Source organism: Salmo trutta, chromosome 26, assembly GCF_901001165.1.
Source record: "Salmo trutta chromosome 26, fSalTru1.1, whole genome shotgun sequence".
In the NCBI taxonomy this organism is placed as follows: domain Eukaryota; kingdom Metazoa; phylum Chordata; class Actinopteri; order Salmoniformes; family Salmonidae; genus Salmo; species Salmo trutta.
Genome location: NC_042982.1, coordinates 13,672,821 through 13,689,432, shown reverse-complemented (window position 1 = coordinate 13,689,432; position 16,612 = coordinate 13,672,821). Strand labels below are relative to the sequence as shown.

General features: G+C 43.7%; 1 protein-coding gene across 1 annotated transcript; it reads left to right on the top strand.

Annotated features, from left to right (window-relative positions):
• Nucleotides 1-8,606: 8,606 nt before the first annotated feature.
• On the top strand, nucleotides 8,607-16,377 carry LOC115163181 (eukaryotic translation initiation factor 3 subunit K). The gene is made up of 8 exons (XM_029714854.1): nucleotides 8,607-8,784; nucleotides 9,176-9,274; nucleotides 10,856-10,976; nucleotides 15,109-15,186; nucleotides 15,449-15,515; nucleotides 15,613-15,690; nucleotides 15,829-15,954; nucleotides 16,231-16,377. The coding sequence occupies exons 1-8, from the start codon at nucleotides 8,723-8,725 to the stop codon at nucleotides 16,260-16,262; spliced, it is 663 nt and encodes a 220-aa protein (XP_029570714.1). The 5' UTR covers nucleotides 8,607-8,722; the 3' UTR covers nucleotides 16,263-16,377.
• The last annotated feature ends 235 nt before the right edge of the window (nucleotides 16,378-16,612 follow it).

Here is a 16,612-nt window from a genome sequence, read left to right as displayed (position 1 = left end):
CAGATCTATGTGGAGCTATATACAGGGAGTACCAGTACCAGATCTATGTGGAGCTATATACAAGGAGTACCAGATCTATGTGGAGCTATATACAGGGAGTACCAGTACCAGATCTATGTGGAGCTATATACAGGGAGTACTAGTACCAGATCTATGTGGAGCTATATACAGGGAGTACCAGTACCAGATGAATGTGGAGCTATATACAGGGAGTACCAGATCTATGTGGAGCTATATACAGGGAGTACCAGTACCAGATCTATGTGGAGCTATATACAGGGAGTACCAGTACCAGATCTATGTGGAGCTATATACAGGGAGTACCAGTACCAGATCTATGTGGAGCTATATACAGGGAGTACCAGTACCAGATCTATGTGGAGCTATATACAGGGAGTACTAGTACCAGATCTATGTGGAGCTATATACAGGGAGTACCAGTACCAGATCTATGTGGAGCTATATACAGGGAGTACCAGTACCAGATCTATGTGGAGGTATATCCAGGGAGTACCAGTACCAGATCTATGTGGAGCTATATACAAGGAGTACCAGTACCAGATCTATGTGGAGCTATATACAGGGAGTACCAGTACCAGATCTATGTGGAGCTATATACAGGGAGTACCAGTACCAGATCTATGTGGAGCTATATACAGGGAGTACCAGTACCAGATCTATGTGGAGCTATATACAGGGAGTACCAGTACCAGATCTATGTGGAGCTATATACAGGGAGTACCAGTACCAGATCTATGTGGAGCTATATACAGGGAGTATCAGTACCAGATCTATGTGGAGCTATATACAGGGAGTACCAGTACCAGATGCATGTGGAGCTATATACAGGGAATACCAGTACCAGATCAATGTGGAGGTATATACAGGGAGTACCAGTACCAGATATATGTGGAGCTATATACAGGGAGTACCAGATCAATGTGGAGCTATATACAGGGAGTACCAGTACCAGATCTATGTGGAGCTATATACAGAGAGTACCAGTACCAGATCTATGTGGAGCTATATACAGGGAGTACCAGTACCAGATCTATGTGGAGCTATATACAAGGAGTACCAGTACCAGATCTATGTGGAGCTATATACAGGGAGTACTAGTACCAGATCTATGTGGAGCTATATACAGGCAGTACCAGTACCAGATCTATGTGGAGCTATATACAGGGAGTACCAGTACCAGATCTATGTGGAGCTATATACAGGGAGTACCAGTACCAGATCTATGTGGAGCTATATACAGGGAGTACCAGTACCAGATCTATGTGGAGCTATATACAGGGAGTACCAGTACCAGATCTATGTGGAGGTATATCCAGGGAGTACCAGTACCAGATCTATGTGGAGCTATATACAAGGAGTACCAGTACCAGATCTATGTGGAGCTATATACAGGGAGTACCAGTACCAGATCTATGTGGAGCTATATACAGGGAGTACCAGTACCAGATCTATGTGGAGCTATATACAGGGAGTACCAGTACCAGATCTATGTGGAGCTATATACAGGGAGTACCAGTACCAGATCTATGTGGAGCTATATACAGGGAGTACCAGTACCAGATCTATGTGGAGCTATATACAGGGAGTATCAGTACCAGATCTATGTGGAGCTATATACAGGGAGTACCAGTACCAGATGCATGTGGAGCTATATACAGGGAATACCAGTACCAGATCAATGTGGAGGTATATACAGGGAGTACCAGTACCAGATCTATGTGGAGCTATATACAGGGAGTACCAGATCAATGTGGAGCTATATACAGGGAGTACCAGTACCAGATCTATGTGGAGCTATATACAGAGAGTACCAGTACCAGATCTATGTGGAGCTATATACAGGGAGTACCAGTACCAGATCTATGTGGAGCTATATACAAGGAGTACCAGTACCAGATCTATGTGGAGCTATATACAGGGAGTACTAGTACCAGATCTATGTGGAGCTATATACAGGCAGTACCAGTACCAGATCTATGTGGAGCTATATACAGGGAGTACCAGTACCAGATCTATGTGGAGCTATATACAGGGAGTACCAGTACCAGATCTATGTGGAGCTATATACAGGGAGTACCAGTACCAGATCTATGTGGAGCTATATACAGGGAGTACCAGTACCAGATCTATGTGGAGCTATATACAGGGAGTACCAGTACCAGATCTATGTGGAGCTATATACAGGGAGTACCAGTACCAGATCTATGTGGAGCTATATACAGGGAGTACCAGATCAATGTGGAGCTATATACAGGGAGTACCAGTACCAGATCTATGTGGAGCTATATACAGGGAGTACCAGTACCAGATCTATGTGGAGCTATATGCAGGGAGTACCAGATCAATGTGGAGCTATATACAAGGAGTACCAGTACCAGATCAATGTGGAGCTATATACAGGGAGTACCAGATCAATGTGGAGCTATATACAGGGAGTACCAGTACCAGATCTATGTGGAGCTATATACAGGTAGTACCAGTACCAGATCTATGTGGAGCTATATACAGGGAGTACCAGATCAATGTGGAGCTATATACAAGGAGTACCAATACCAGATCAATGTGGAGCTATATACAGGGAGTACCAGTACCAGATCAATGTGGAGCTATATACAGGGAGTACCAGTACCAGATCAATGTGGAGCTATATACAGGGAGTACCAGTACCAGATCTATGTGGAGCTATATACAGGGAGTACCAGTACCAGATCTATGTGGAGCTATATACAGGGTGTACCAGTACCAGATCAATGTGGAGCTATATACAGGGAGTACCAGTACCAGATCAATGTGGAGCTATATACAGGGAGTACCAGTACCAGATCTATGTGGAGCTATATACAGGGAGTACCAGTACCAGATCTATGTGGAGCTATATACAGGGAGTACCAGTACCAGATCTATGTGGAGCTATATACAGGGAGTACCAGATCTATGTGGAGCTATATACAGGGAGTACCAGTACCAGATCTATGTGGAGCTATATACAGGGAGTACTAGTACCAGATCTATGTGGAGCTATATACAGGGAGTACCAGTACCAGATGAATGTGGAGCTATATACAGGGAGTACCAGATCTATGTGGAGCTATATACAGGGAGTACCAGTACCAGATCTATGTGGAGCTATATACAGGGAGTACTAGTACCAGATCTATGTGGAGCTATATACAGGGAGTACCAGTACCAGATCTATGTGGAGCTATATACAGGGAGTAACAGTACCAGATCTATGTGGAGCTATATACAGGGAGTACCAGTACCAGATCTATGTGGAGCTATATACATGGAGTACCAGATCTATGTGGAGCTATATACAGGGAGTACCAGTACCAGATGTATGTGGAGCTATATACAGGGAGTACCAGTACCAGATGCATGTGGAGCTATATACAGGGAGTAGCAGTACCAGATCTATGTGGAGCTATATACAGGGAGTACCAGTACCAGATCAATGTGGAGCTATATACAGGGAGTACCAGTACCAGATGCATGTGGAGCTATATACAGGGAGTACCAGTACCAGATCTATGTGGAGCTATATACAGGGAGTACCAGTACCAGATCAATGTGGAGCTATATAGACAGTACCAGTACCAGATGCATGTGGAGCTATATACAGGGAATACCAGTACCAGATCAATGTGGAGCTATATACAGGGAGTACCAGTACCAGATCAATGTGGAGCTATATACAGGGAGTACCAGTACCAGATGCATGTGGAGCTATATACAGGGAGTACCAGTACCAGATCTATGTGGAGCTATATACAGGGAGTACCAGTACCATATCAATGTAGAACTATATACAGGGAGTACCAGTACCAGATGCATGTGGAGCTATATACAGGGAGTACTAGTACCAGATCTATGTGGAGCTATATACAGGGAGTACCAGTACCAGATCTATGTGGAGCTATATACAGGGAGTACTAGTACCAGATCTATGTGGAGCTATATACAGGGACTACCAGTACCAGATCTATGTGGAGCTATATACAGGGAGTACCAGTACCAGATCAATGTGGAGCTATAGACAGGGAGTACCAGTACCAGATCTATGTGGAGCTATATACAGGGAGTACCAGTACCAGATCTATGTGGAGCTATATACAGGGAGTACCAGTACCAGATCTATGTGGAGCTATATACAGGGAGTACCAGTACCAGATCTATGTGGAGCTATATACAGGGAGTACCAGTACCAGATCTATGTGGAGCTATATACAGCGAGTACCAGTACCAGATCTATGTGCAGGGGTACGAGGTATTTGAGGTAGATATGTACATGAAGGCAGAGTAAAGTGACTAGGCATCAGGATAGATAATAATAAGAGTAAAATAAAGAACAGAGTAGCAGCAGCTTATGATGAATGTGAAAGTGTGCGTGCGGTATCGTTATTCGTGTGTGTTGTGTGTGTATTTAGAGCATGTGAATGTGTGTGGGTTTGTGTGAGTGTAGTGTGTGAGTGTATACAGTGCATTTGGAAAGTACTCAGACTCCTTAACATTTTGTTATGTTACAGCCTTATTCTAAAATGGATTAAATAAAAATATTTCCTCATCAATCTACACACAATACTACATAATAACAAAGCAAAAAGGTTTTTAGAAAATTCTGCTAATGTATTAAAAATGAAAATCTGAAATACCTTATTTACTTAAGTATTCAGAACCTTTGCTATGAGACTCCAAATTGAGCTCAGGTGCATCGTTTCCATTGATCATCCTTGAGATGTTTATACAACTTGATTGGAGTCCACCTGTGGTAAATTCAATTGATTGGCCATGATTTGGAAAGGCACACACCTGCCTATATAAGGTCCCACAGTTGACAGTGCATTTCAGAGCGAAAACCAAGCTATGAGGTTGAAGGAAATGTTCGTAGCGCTCCGAGACAGGATTGTGTCGAGGCACAGATCGGGGAAGGATACCAAAACATTTCTTCAGCATTGAAGGTCCCCAAGAACAATGGCCTCAATCATTCTTAAATGGAAGAAGTTTGGAACCACAGACTCAACCTAGAGCTGGCCGCCTGGCCAAACTGAGAAATCGGGGGAGAAGAGGCTTGGTCAAGGAGGTGACCAAGAACCCGAAGCTCACTCTGACAGAGCTCTAGAGTTCCTCTGTGGAGATGGGAGAACCTTCCAGAAGAACAACCATCTATCCAGCACTCCACCAATCAGGCCTATATGGCAGAGTGGCCAGATGGAAGCCACTCCTCAGTAAAAAGGCACATGACAGCCCGCTTGGCGTTTGCCAAAGGCACCTAAAGACTCTCAGACCATGAGAAACAAGATTCTCTGTTCTGATGAAACCAAGATTGATCTCTTTGGGCTAAATGCCAAGCGCCACATCTGGAGGAACCCTGCCACCATCCCTACGTTGAAGCATGGTGGTGGCAGTATCATGCTGTGTGGAACGTTTTTCAGCGGCAGGGACGGGGAGACTAGTTAGGATCGAGGGAAAGATGAATGGAGCAAAGTACAGAGATCCTTGATGAAAACCAGCTCCAGAGCGCTCAGGACACCAGACTGGGGTGAAGATTCACCTTCTAACAGGACAACGACCCTAAGTACACAGCCAAGACAACACAGGAGTGGCTTCGGGACAAGTCTCTCAATATCCTTGAGTGGCCCAGCCAGAGCCCGGACATTCTGCAGAATATTTTTGGTACCCTTCCTCAGATCTGTGCCTCGACACAATCCTGTCTCCGAGCTCTACGGACAATTCCTTCGACCTCATGGCTTGGTTTTCGTTCTGCCGTGCACTGTCAACTTTGGGACCTTATATAGACAGGTGTTTGCCTTTCCAAATCATGTCCAATCAATTGAATGTACAGGTGTTTTCCAATCAAGTTGTAGACACATCTCAAGGATGATCAATGGAAACAGGATGCACCTGAGCTCAATTTCGAGTCTCATCGCAAAGGGTATGAATACTTATGTGAATAAGGTATTTCTGTTTTTATTTGCAAAAATGTCTAAACCTGTTTTCGCTTTGTCACTATGGGGTATTGTGTGTAGATTGATGACGATTACATTTTTATTTAATCCATTTTCGAATAAGGCTGTAACAAAATGAGGAAAAAGAGAAGGGTTCTGAATATTTTCAGAATGCACTGTAGTCCAGGTAACCATTTTAATTAACTATTGTATTGTAGACGAGTGAGTGCACACATTTTGCATTAGTTGTCACATATCATTCATTTAGAAAAGTCAGACATTTTAACACCCCGCCCCCTGCCCGGTCTTTGCCACCCCCTGTCTGAGCATACAAGTGAGCATACAAGCAAGCCCACAGTGTGTCTGTTAACAGCCATAGCTCAAACACCAACTGGTGTTAGACGTACACTAAAGTATGCTCGTCCAACATCTCATTTCAAAATTATGGGCATTAATATGGAGTTGTTTGTCTGACAGATGTTATTTCTATGTAAAATATTCTGTAACAAGTGTTGTTTTTGTGCTCAATGGTGGATCTATTCATAATTATTTAAGAGGCTGCTATAACAGCCTCCACTCTTCTGGGAAGGCTTTCAACTCGATTCCATTCAGCCACAAGCATTAGTGAGGACGGGCACTGATGTTGGGAGATTAGGCCTGGCTCGTAGTCGAAGTTCCAATTCATCCCAAAGGTGTTTGATGGGTTTGAGGTCAGGGCTCTGTGCAGGCCAGTCAAGTTCTTCCACATCAATCTCAACAAAGCATTTCTGTATGGACCTTACTTTGTGCACGGGAGCATTGTCCTGCAGAAACAGGAAATGGCCTTCCCCAAACTGTTGCCACAAAGTTGGAAGCACAGAATTGTCTAGAATGTAATTGTTTGCTGTAGCGTTAAAATGTCCCTTTACTGGAACTAAGGGGCCTAGCCCGAACCATGAAAAACAGCCCCAGACCATTATTCCTCCTACACCAAACTTTACAGTTGGCACTATGCATTGGGGCAGGTAGCGTTCTCCTAGCATCCGCCAAACCCAGATTCGTCCGTCAAACTGCCAGATGGTGAAGAGTGATTCATCACTCTAGAGTCCAATGGCGGTGAGCTTTACACCACTCTAGCCGACGCTTGCCATTGCACATGGTGATCTTAGGCTTGTGTGCGACTGCTCGGCCATGGAAACCCACTTCATGAAGCTCCAGACGAACAGTTATTTTGCTGACTTTGCTTCCAAAGGCAGTTTGGAACTCGCTAGTGTTGCAACCCGAGGAGACGATTTTTACGTCCTGCGCGCTTCAGCACTCTGCAGTCCCGTTCTGTGAGCTTTTGTGGCCTACCACTTCGCGGCTGAGCCGTTGTTGCTCCTAGATGTTTCCACTTCACAATAACAGCACTTACAGTTGACCGGGGCAGCTGTAGCAGGGCAAATATTTGATGAACTGACTTGTTGGAAAGGTGGCATCCTATGACGGTGCCACATTGAAAGTCACTGAGCTCTTCAGTAAGGCCATTCTACTGCCAATGTTTGTCTATGGAGATTGCATGGCGGTGTGCTCGATTTTATACACCTGTCAGCAACGGGTGTGGCTGAAATAGCCGAATCCACAAATTTGAATGGGTATCCACGTACTTTTGTATATATAGTGTAGGCATATAGCAAGCAACCTCAGATGCCCTTTTGTTGTTCAAATGAAGGTTAATTAAGGTGTAGGGGATGACATGGCTGATGATCAGGTTTAAAATGAGACTATGGCGTTAGTTGTGGTAAGCATACGACAGTGTGCACTAACTGATAATAGACATCTCACTTTATAATGGAGTTTCAATAAACTGTTATCAAGGCAGAGAGAAGTCAATGCCTATGTCATTTAAAGGTTTGGCCATAAATGGAAGTAATGTCTTGCACTTGTGCAGTCCCCTAGAAACCACACATTACCACTGAAAAATATATAACTGTTGCATTAGGCATTGTCACATACCACATGCCCTAGGGCAGGGTTCCCCAACTGGTGGTTTTATTTGGCCCCCCAATTTTTCTGAGCATATTTTTTTCATTGTTGGACATGAAAAACACCAGGAAATCAACTCTATGTAATTTTAATTTTGGAAATATGTTCCCAAGTATTTTCACGCATAATTGAGAGCAACATGTGATCGTAATTATGTTTTTGTCAAATATTATATGTTTGGGATTATTGCGGTCAAATTGCAGTCTACAAATGACTTGTAATTATGTTCCGGACCCGCGACCATCCGCTCAAGAAAATCGGCCCGCGGATGAATCTAGTTGATGATCCCTGCTCTAGTGGTAAATTTGTTCGCTAATTACCACAACATTATAACTATAGAGCATATTACAATGTGAGAACAATAATACATCTACTGATTTTACAGCAACCAACATTTATCTTCCTAGTTCATACTCCATCACAACAATAGAAGGTTTCAGTCTATTGAAAATAGTGGAAGTAAAACCATCACATTTACGCTCCTCGGTACATTCACGTCATTCGAAACGTTTGTCAATTATAATATAGTGCATATATTTGGCCATTCGTCTATATGCTCACAAATGAAACATAATGATCTGTTGATTTAGGCTGTCTCCAATGCATGTTTCTGTGATCCGTCGGTAATCCAACTTCCTGTTTACGTCATCACAGCCCTTTCCGTCCTCTCCCTCAGCTGGCTCTCCCAGCTCTCTCCATGTGCGGATGTCTTACGTTTTACAATCAAACAGACCGCAATAAGAGTTGACCAAATGGCGTCGGCATTCGAGCAGATGAGAGCTAACGTGGGAAAGCTCTTACGAGGAATTGATAGGTATGGAGACTTGTTTGATAAATACTAGCTTAGCTAGCTACCTGCTGCTACGTAATGCTAGCACCATGTGATTGTTTGAAATGTATGCAGAAAGTTGGATATCTGTTTAATTTATTAGACATATCGAACGACGTACAGGTGTCACAAACTTTTGGTTTACCTAATGTTACTTTACGCGTTAGCTAGCAAGGTACAACTGCTTGTACCGGTAAACTTTAAGCTAACGTTAGTTAGCACAACAACATCCTTTGACAGCTGGTTGGTTGTAATGCAGATTGATTGGATCTCTGCAAGTTTTTGCACAACTTGTTGTAGTTTAAGTAGTTAGTTAGCTGTGTCGGCTCTGTTGAATCCATGCCCTTGATGTTACATTGTTTATGATCTCTTTCAGATACAACCCAGAGAACCTGGCAACATTGGAACGCTACGTGGAAACACAAGTTAAAGAAAATGCCTACGACCTAGAGGCCAATTTGGCTATCCTCAAATTGTGAGTCACCCTACCTCTTACTTTCTGACTACTGTCACGTTTGTTAGGCCTGTAGAAAATAGTTAACTCATGTAGTTCCATTTGCTTGCTGGGTGGTAAGTAGCCCTTGATCATGACTCAGTTCCATTACATTACATAAGTCATTGGACAAAGGCTTCTTCTGTACAGGGGAGTTTTGTTAAGAGCCCCTGCGCTCAATAAGAAAATGAGCAGGCGTCGCTTGCGGTACGGTTTTGGAAGCATAAGGACCTTATCTTTCATATCAACAAGAGATCATTTTCAAAAACCAAAATGTTAAATTGATACACCTTGATAGGGTTCCCACACGGCCATATCTCCATATAACACTGCGTGTTTTCACAAGACAGTTGACCACCTGTGCTAATTAGCCATCTAGTAGTGATGTAACGGTACACTGATAATCATCAGTCGCCGGTTGAAATGTTTAAGATGCCCGTGCATCAGTCTGCATCAGTCTGCGGGATCCCACATGGAACATCCATCCGTAAGAAACCCGATTCAAATAAAAAATCTGCCTTCTTCCCAAAATACCTCGAATCTGTTGACTGATTTGATGTGTCCTCTCCTTCAACCTATCAAACTGTTATGCATGTATGTCATTGATCTACTAGTCAGATAACTGTACAGTGCGAGGTCCGCAGCTGCTCGCGCCACTGTGCTAGCTTTACACTGTGCTGATATTCCTAGACTACATCTCCGAGTCACCTTTAGTGTTCAGATTTTTGTAAAATGGCTTTTCGCAATATTAAATAATAGGCTTTATTAATTCGACAACTAATGTAATTTGCTGGGTCATTGTGATTTGCCGGTGGAGCTGTGTAGGCTACCGGAGTGGACGCAACTGATCACACATCTAACTGCTGATTGGGGCTTTTAGATTGTCAGGTTCACCGTACGAAATATTGAAACAGTCAGTGCGTTTGGGTTCATTTTTACATGAACAGTGGTAGATGTCGGTCTGCCTTTATGGCTCAGCTCACACACTACATCATTCACACACAAACACAAACACACAGGGCCTCTCAGAGGAGTCAGGTCAGACAGATCCAATTCCTGAGCTCAGTATTATGTATTCCTTTAGAATGGAAAATGAATGTGGTCATGCAACAGTTGTTAGTGCATAGCTTCCCGTTCCACTTATCAAATCTCACAGAATCGTTTCAAACTTAAAGTATCGTTCCTTTGTCGGAGCGCATGTATCTAGATGCGTATTGAATCACGCTTGAAGGAGAGATGCACATCCCTACTATCTAGCATGCTCCCAACACGTGTGTAACTGAAGAAGTCTGGCAGAAACGTTTTGTAACTGAAAAATAATGTTGGCTGCAACTGATAAAGTAGGTTAACAGTGTACAGTAAGTGTGTATTTTAGCATTTGTGAAATTATTTTGATGTGATATGAAGGTAAAGGGCTTTGTTTCTAGAATAGTATCGTAATTGAGAACTGATTCACATGTAGATGGCGTATTTTGGCTGCCAGAGCCAGTCTACCTATGATTCTTGGGCTAGCAGAACACCACTCATGGCTATATCAGTAAGATGCTGTTCTTGTTCCTGTAGGTACCAGTTCAACCCTGCCTACTTCCAGGTCACAGTGACGTCGCAGATTCTGCTCAAGGCCCTGACCAACCTACCACACACAGACTTTACTCTGTGCAAGTGCATGATTGACCAGACACACGTATCCTTTTGGTGCTCAGTATAATCTAGGAGTATAATCCTGCAACAAGTACAATTTGTCCACTTCTGTACTCCCTGTCAACAAAAACATTCACAATCATTTAGGCTTGGGCGGTATTTTATTTAACTAGGCAAGTCAGTTAAGAACATTCTTATTTACAATGACGGCCTAGGAACAGTGGGTTAAGGTATACTGTATTCCCGGGGTATTTGGAAATGCCCACGGGATATTTTTGATGAGAGACCGGAGCCTTGTGAGTCAATTGCTGTTGTGCAGCACGCGACAGCTGATCTAGTTACAGTATGCAATTCACAAAGAATTGTTTGCTAGCTAGATATCTTAACTATTAAGTTAACTGTTTAAAATGTGCTAAATGATCTAGTTGTGCATTTGCTTTACTAATTTGGGCTTCCGAGTGGCGCAGCGGTCTAAGGCACTGCATCTCAGTGCTAGAGGCGTCACTACAGACCATGGTTCGATTCCAGGCTGTATCACAGCCGGTCGTGATTGGGAGTCCCATAGGGCGGCGCATAATTGGCCCAGCGTCGTCCGGTGTAGGGCGTCATTGTAAATAAGAATTTGTTCTTAACTGATTTGCCTAGTTAAATGAGGTTAAATAAATTCAATATAAAAAAAGCTAGTTAGCTAAGTGGACTTTGTTTGGTAACAGCAGATAATCCCCTCCTGGATCAACAGCCTTGCTGTCTAATATTTGTTTTGTGCTCGTGGAAAACTGTGAGTTGCATTTTTTTGTTGCTTGTATAACTTTATGAGCTGGGATGTCTGTCCTGCAAATACTTTAGATCAGAGACTGTTCCAAGATGGCGTAGCAGTGGGGTGTCTGTTTTCATTGTCTTGTACCGTGTATATATTTTTTATCTCAATTTCCATCTACGGACTGAACATACCCGCCTCACCCAATGTGGTACGGATCTGCTATTTTTGTACTTGAGAACCGGAACCCCCCCCTTCAGAAGCTAGCCAGCTAACTAGCTAGCGGTCATCACTGTTAACTCGGACATCTGCCAGCCTCAGCTCAGTCAATTCCTGCCAGTCTGCACAGCGCGACATCAACCCAGAGCATATCGGACTGCTTTTCTCTACCACATCTCCAGATTCCTACTGCAAGCTCTGAACCTTTACTCCGGATCATCGCAGCTAGCTAGCTGCTATCCGAGTGGCTACTCCTGGCTAACGTCTCTGTCCCGAAGCAAGCACCAGTTAGCCTGGAGGGACCCATCTCCCGGCTAACCGAAGAGATCCATCAGACAATTCCTGGGCTTCAATTACCTCTTTTGCCAATTGGCCTGGACCCTTTGCTGCTGACACAGAGCCCCGCCAATCCATCACGACTGGTCTGCCGACGTAACTGTCCGAGGGGGTTTCAACCGGCTCTCTCGTTGCGACCTCCCCCTGAGGCCCATCTGCTAGCCTGCTAGCCACGGCCTGCTAGCTGTCTGAATCGCCATGTCTCCAGCTCGCCTAGCTACTCACTGGACCCAATGATCACTCGGCTACATATGCCTCTTCCTAATGTCAATATGCCTTGTCTATTGCTGTTTTGGTTTGTGATTTTTGTCTTATTTCACTAGAGCCTCCAGCCCTTCTCAATATGCCTTAGCTAGTCCTTTTGTTCCACCCCCCACACATGCAGTGACCTCACCTGGCTTAAATGGTGCCTCTAGAGACAAAACATCTCATCGTCACTCAATGCCTAAGCTTATCTCCACTGTACTCGCGTCCTACCATACCGTTGTCTGTACATTATGCCTTGAATTTTTTCTCCCGTGCACAGAAATCTGCTCCTTTTACTCTCCGTTCCGAGCGCACTAGACGACCAGTTCTTTTAGCCATACTCTTATCCTACTCCTCTGGTGATGTAGAGGTTAACACAGGCCCTGCAGCCCCCAGCATCACTCCCATTCCCCAGGCGCTCTCATTTGTTGACTTTTGTAACTGTAAAATCCCCCATCTTTCTTCAGAGTTCGTACTGTTAGGTGACCTAAACCGGGACATGCTTAACACCCCGGCTGTCCTACAATCTAAGCTCGATGCCCTCAATCTCACACAAATTATAAAGGAACCTACCAGGTACAACCCTAAATCTGTAACCATAGGCACCCTCTTAGATATCATCCTGACCAACTTACCCTCTAAATACACCTCTACTGTCTTCAACCAGGATCTCATCCTGTGGCATTCTGCATTAGCATCGAATAGCCCCTGTGATATGCAACTTCTCAGGCAAGTTAGGAACCAATATACTCAGTCAGTTAGGAAAGCTAAGGCTACCTTTTTCAAACAGAAATTTGCTTCCTGTAGCACTAATTCCGAAAAGTTTTGGGACACAGTAAAGTCCGTGGAGAATAAGAGCACCTCCTCCCAGCTGCCCACTGCACTGAGGATAGGAAACACTGTCACCGCCGATAAATCTACGATTTTCAATAAGCATTTTTCTACAGCTGGCCATACTTTCCACCTGGCTACCCCTACCCCGGCCAACATCTCAGCACCCCCTGCAGCAACTTGTCCCTTACCCTTGCACAGGGTTCAATTCTCAGGCCGACTCTTTTCTCTGTATATATCAATGATGTCGCTCTTGCTGTTGGGGATTCTCTGTTCCACCTCTGTGCAAACGACACCATTCTGTATACTTCTGGCCCTTCTTTGGACACTGTGCTAACAAACCTCCAAACGAGCTTCAACGCCATACAACACTCCTTCCGTGGCCTCCAACTGCTTTTAAATGCAAGTAAAACTAAGTGCATGCTCTTCAGCCGATCGCTGCCCGCACCCTCCCACCCAACTAGCATCACTACTCTGACCGGTTTTGACCTAGAATATGTGGACGACTACCAATACCTAGGTGTCTGGTTAGACTGTAAACTCTCCTTCCAGACGCCCATTAAGCATCTCCAATCCACAATGAAATCTAGAATCGGCTTCCTATTTCGCAACAAAGCCTCCTTCACTCATGCTGCCAAATGTGCCCTCGTAAAACTGACTATCCTACCGATCCTTGACTTCGGTTATGTCATTTATAAAATAGCCTCCAACACTACTCAGCAAATTGGATGCAGTCTATCACAGTGCCATCTGTTTTGTCACCAAAGCCCCATATACTACCCACCACTGCGACCTGTATGCTCTCGTTGGCTGGCCCTCACTACATATCCGTTGCCAAACCCACTGGCTCCATGTCATCTATAAGTTTGCTAGGTAAAGCCCCGCCTTATCTCAGCTCACTGGTCACCATAGCAACACCCACCCGTAGCACGTGCTCCAGCAGGTATATTGCACTGGTCATCCCCAAAGCCAACACTTCCTTTGGCCGCCTTTCCTTCCAGTTCTCTGCTGCCAATGACTGGAACGAATTGCAAAAATCTCTGAAGCTGGAGACTTATATTTCCCTCTAACTTTAAGCATCAGCTGTCAGAGCAGTTTACCGATCACTGTACCTGTACACAGCCAATCTGTAAATAGCACACCCGACAACCTCATCCCCATATTATTACTTACCCTCTTGCTCTTTTGCACCCCAGTACATCTATCACTCCAGTATTAATGCTAAATTGTAATTATTTCGCCTCTATGGCCTATTTATTGCCTACCTCCCTAGTATTTTACATTTTCACACACTGTACATAGATTTTTCTATTGTGTTATTGACTGTATGTTTGTTTACGTGTAACTCTGTTTTGTCGCACTGCTTTGCTTTATCTTGGCCAGGTCGCAGTTGTAAATGAGAACTTGTTTTCAACTGGCCTATCTGGTTAAATAAAGGTGAAATATGTGTGTATTTTTTTTTTAAGTATAAAATGTTTGCAAAGCACTCATTAGCGTTCTCTATGGGATATTACATGTACTTGTTAGCATTGCTAACCTTCGGATTACAAAGGCTCATTGGTGTTTGAAAATAGCACCCCTTGTGTTCAGTGCTGGTAATCGAGAATGCCTGGTATTGCACAAGGTCGATATGGAAGTATGGCAATTTGTATACCGCCCAAGCCTAAAATTTGTTTTGGTTGATTGTTGTTTTCTGGGGTTTGTGTTGGACTAATGGTGTGGACATTAGTCTTATGTGGCCAGTTGTTTGCGCTGTGTGTGGTGCCTTTCCTTGACTAGAGTAAAGCAGCAGGAGGAGCGCCCCATTAGGCAGATCCTGTATCTGGGAAACCTCCTGGAGACCTGCCATTTCCAGTCCTTCTGGGTATACACAATACACATCCCTGTTTCTGTCTTTTTGTTTCACCAGCCTTTTGCCCTGCTCATTTCACTGAACTTTCCAGTCATTGTTAGATTATTTTTGGGATCATATCCTGATATGGAGCGGTTCCAAACAGAACTTTGTGACTTTAACTGAAAATTGATGGCTGTGCTAATAGACAACTCCTATCATGGCTTTATGAAATGTGACCTCCAGTTCTAATGGTATGAATGTATGGTACTCATTCCTTTGTCTGTCACAACAGTCCAGTCTGGAGGAGAACAGGGAATTCATTGACGGCATCACAGGCTTTGAGGACTCGGTGCGCAAGTGTGAGTAGAATATTTGGAAATCAAGTTTAGTTGCCGACTGCATAGTATTGCAATTAAAAATGTGATAATGGCTTGTTTAACTGCTGCTGCTCTCCAGTTATCTGCCATGTGGTTGGAATCACATACCAGAACATTGAGCATCGACTTCTGGCTGAGATGCTGGGTGACCCCCTTGGTAAGGCCATTCATTTCAAATGTATATCTTTTGGAGAGTGCTGTCCTATTTATTTTCTTTCTTTGTGACTACAGTGTTAATTATCTAAGTCCTATCCCACTTCCCCCTGCTCAGTTTGACTTCGTGCTCCCCATACAGACACACAGGTTAAGGTGTGGATGAGCAAGTACGGGTGGACGGAGAACGAGGAAGAGCAGATCTTCATCTTTAACCAGGAGGAGAGCGTCAAGCCCAAGAACATTGTTGAAAAGATTGACTTTGAGAGTGAGTGTTTCCTTGTCTCGTGTCCCAGTTCCTGTCTTGTTTGCTGGTATCCAGTGATGTTGCTTTGTTTTGTCTCTCTGTAGTCACTTTTAGCATACATTTTCAAAGTTCAACTTTCTTCCTCCCCCATGTCAGTGTAGCTTTATGTAACCTAAGACTTTTCATGGAAAGACAATTTTGTTGACATTCTTTCCCTTTGTTTTCTCCTGCTCTCCTGTCTTCCTCTCCCCCTTTACTTACCTGTGTTTTCCTTTTGTTTCTGTTCCTCTTCCACAGGTGTATCCAGCATCATGGCCACATCTCAGTGATATCCAGACACATCTGCACAAACACTCCGAATGTACAAAAAAGTTCTACCAGACAGAAGTACATATACCACAAACCAGCGTTTCACAATAAATGTTAATTATCCATTCATACTCAGGCCCAAAGTGTGCTGATCTTTTCACTGATTACATTGAACTACTCTGTGATGTTAACCTTTTTAAGTTCATTCCAGGAAAGGATTTTTTAATTTATTTTAACCTTTGATAAGATGTGGGTGTGCCTAAGGCGAGTGCTCTTTAATCTTTGACTTGACATGTCAGTAAATTAACACTGTCTGTATCCTTTTCAAGCCTGTTCTGAGTGTGGAGATAAGAAATCATCTACGTTTTTG

Excerpts from the sequence above, each read along its gene's own strand:
- LOC115163181 (XM_029714854.1), top strand. The coding sequence starts at position 8,723 with ATGGCGTCGGCATTCGAGCAGATGAGAGCTAACGTGGGAAAGCTCTTA. Across the intron at positions 8,785-9,175 it reads CTCTTACGAGGAATTGATAG|ATACAACCCAGAGAACCTGG; the intron begins GTATGGAGACTT and ends GATCTCTTTCAG. Across the intron at positions 10,977-15,108 it reads GCATGATTGACCAGACACAC|CAGCAGGAGGAGCGCCCCAT; the intron begins GTATCCTTTTGG and ends ACTAGAGTAAAG.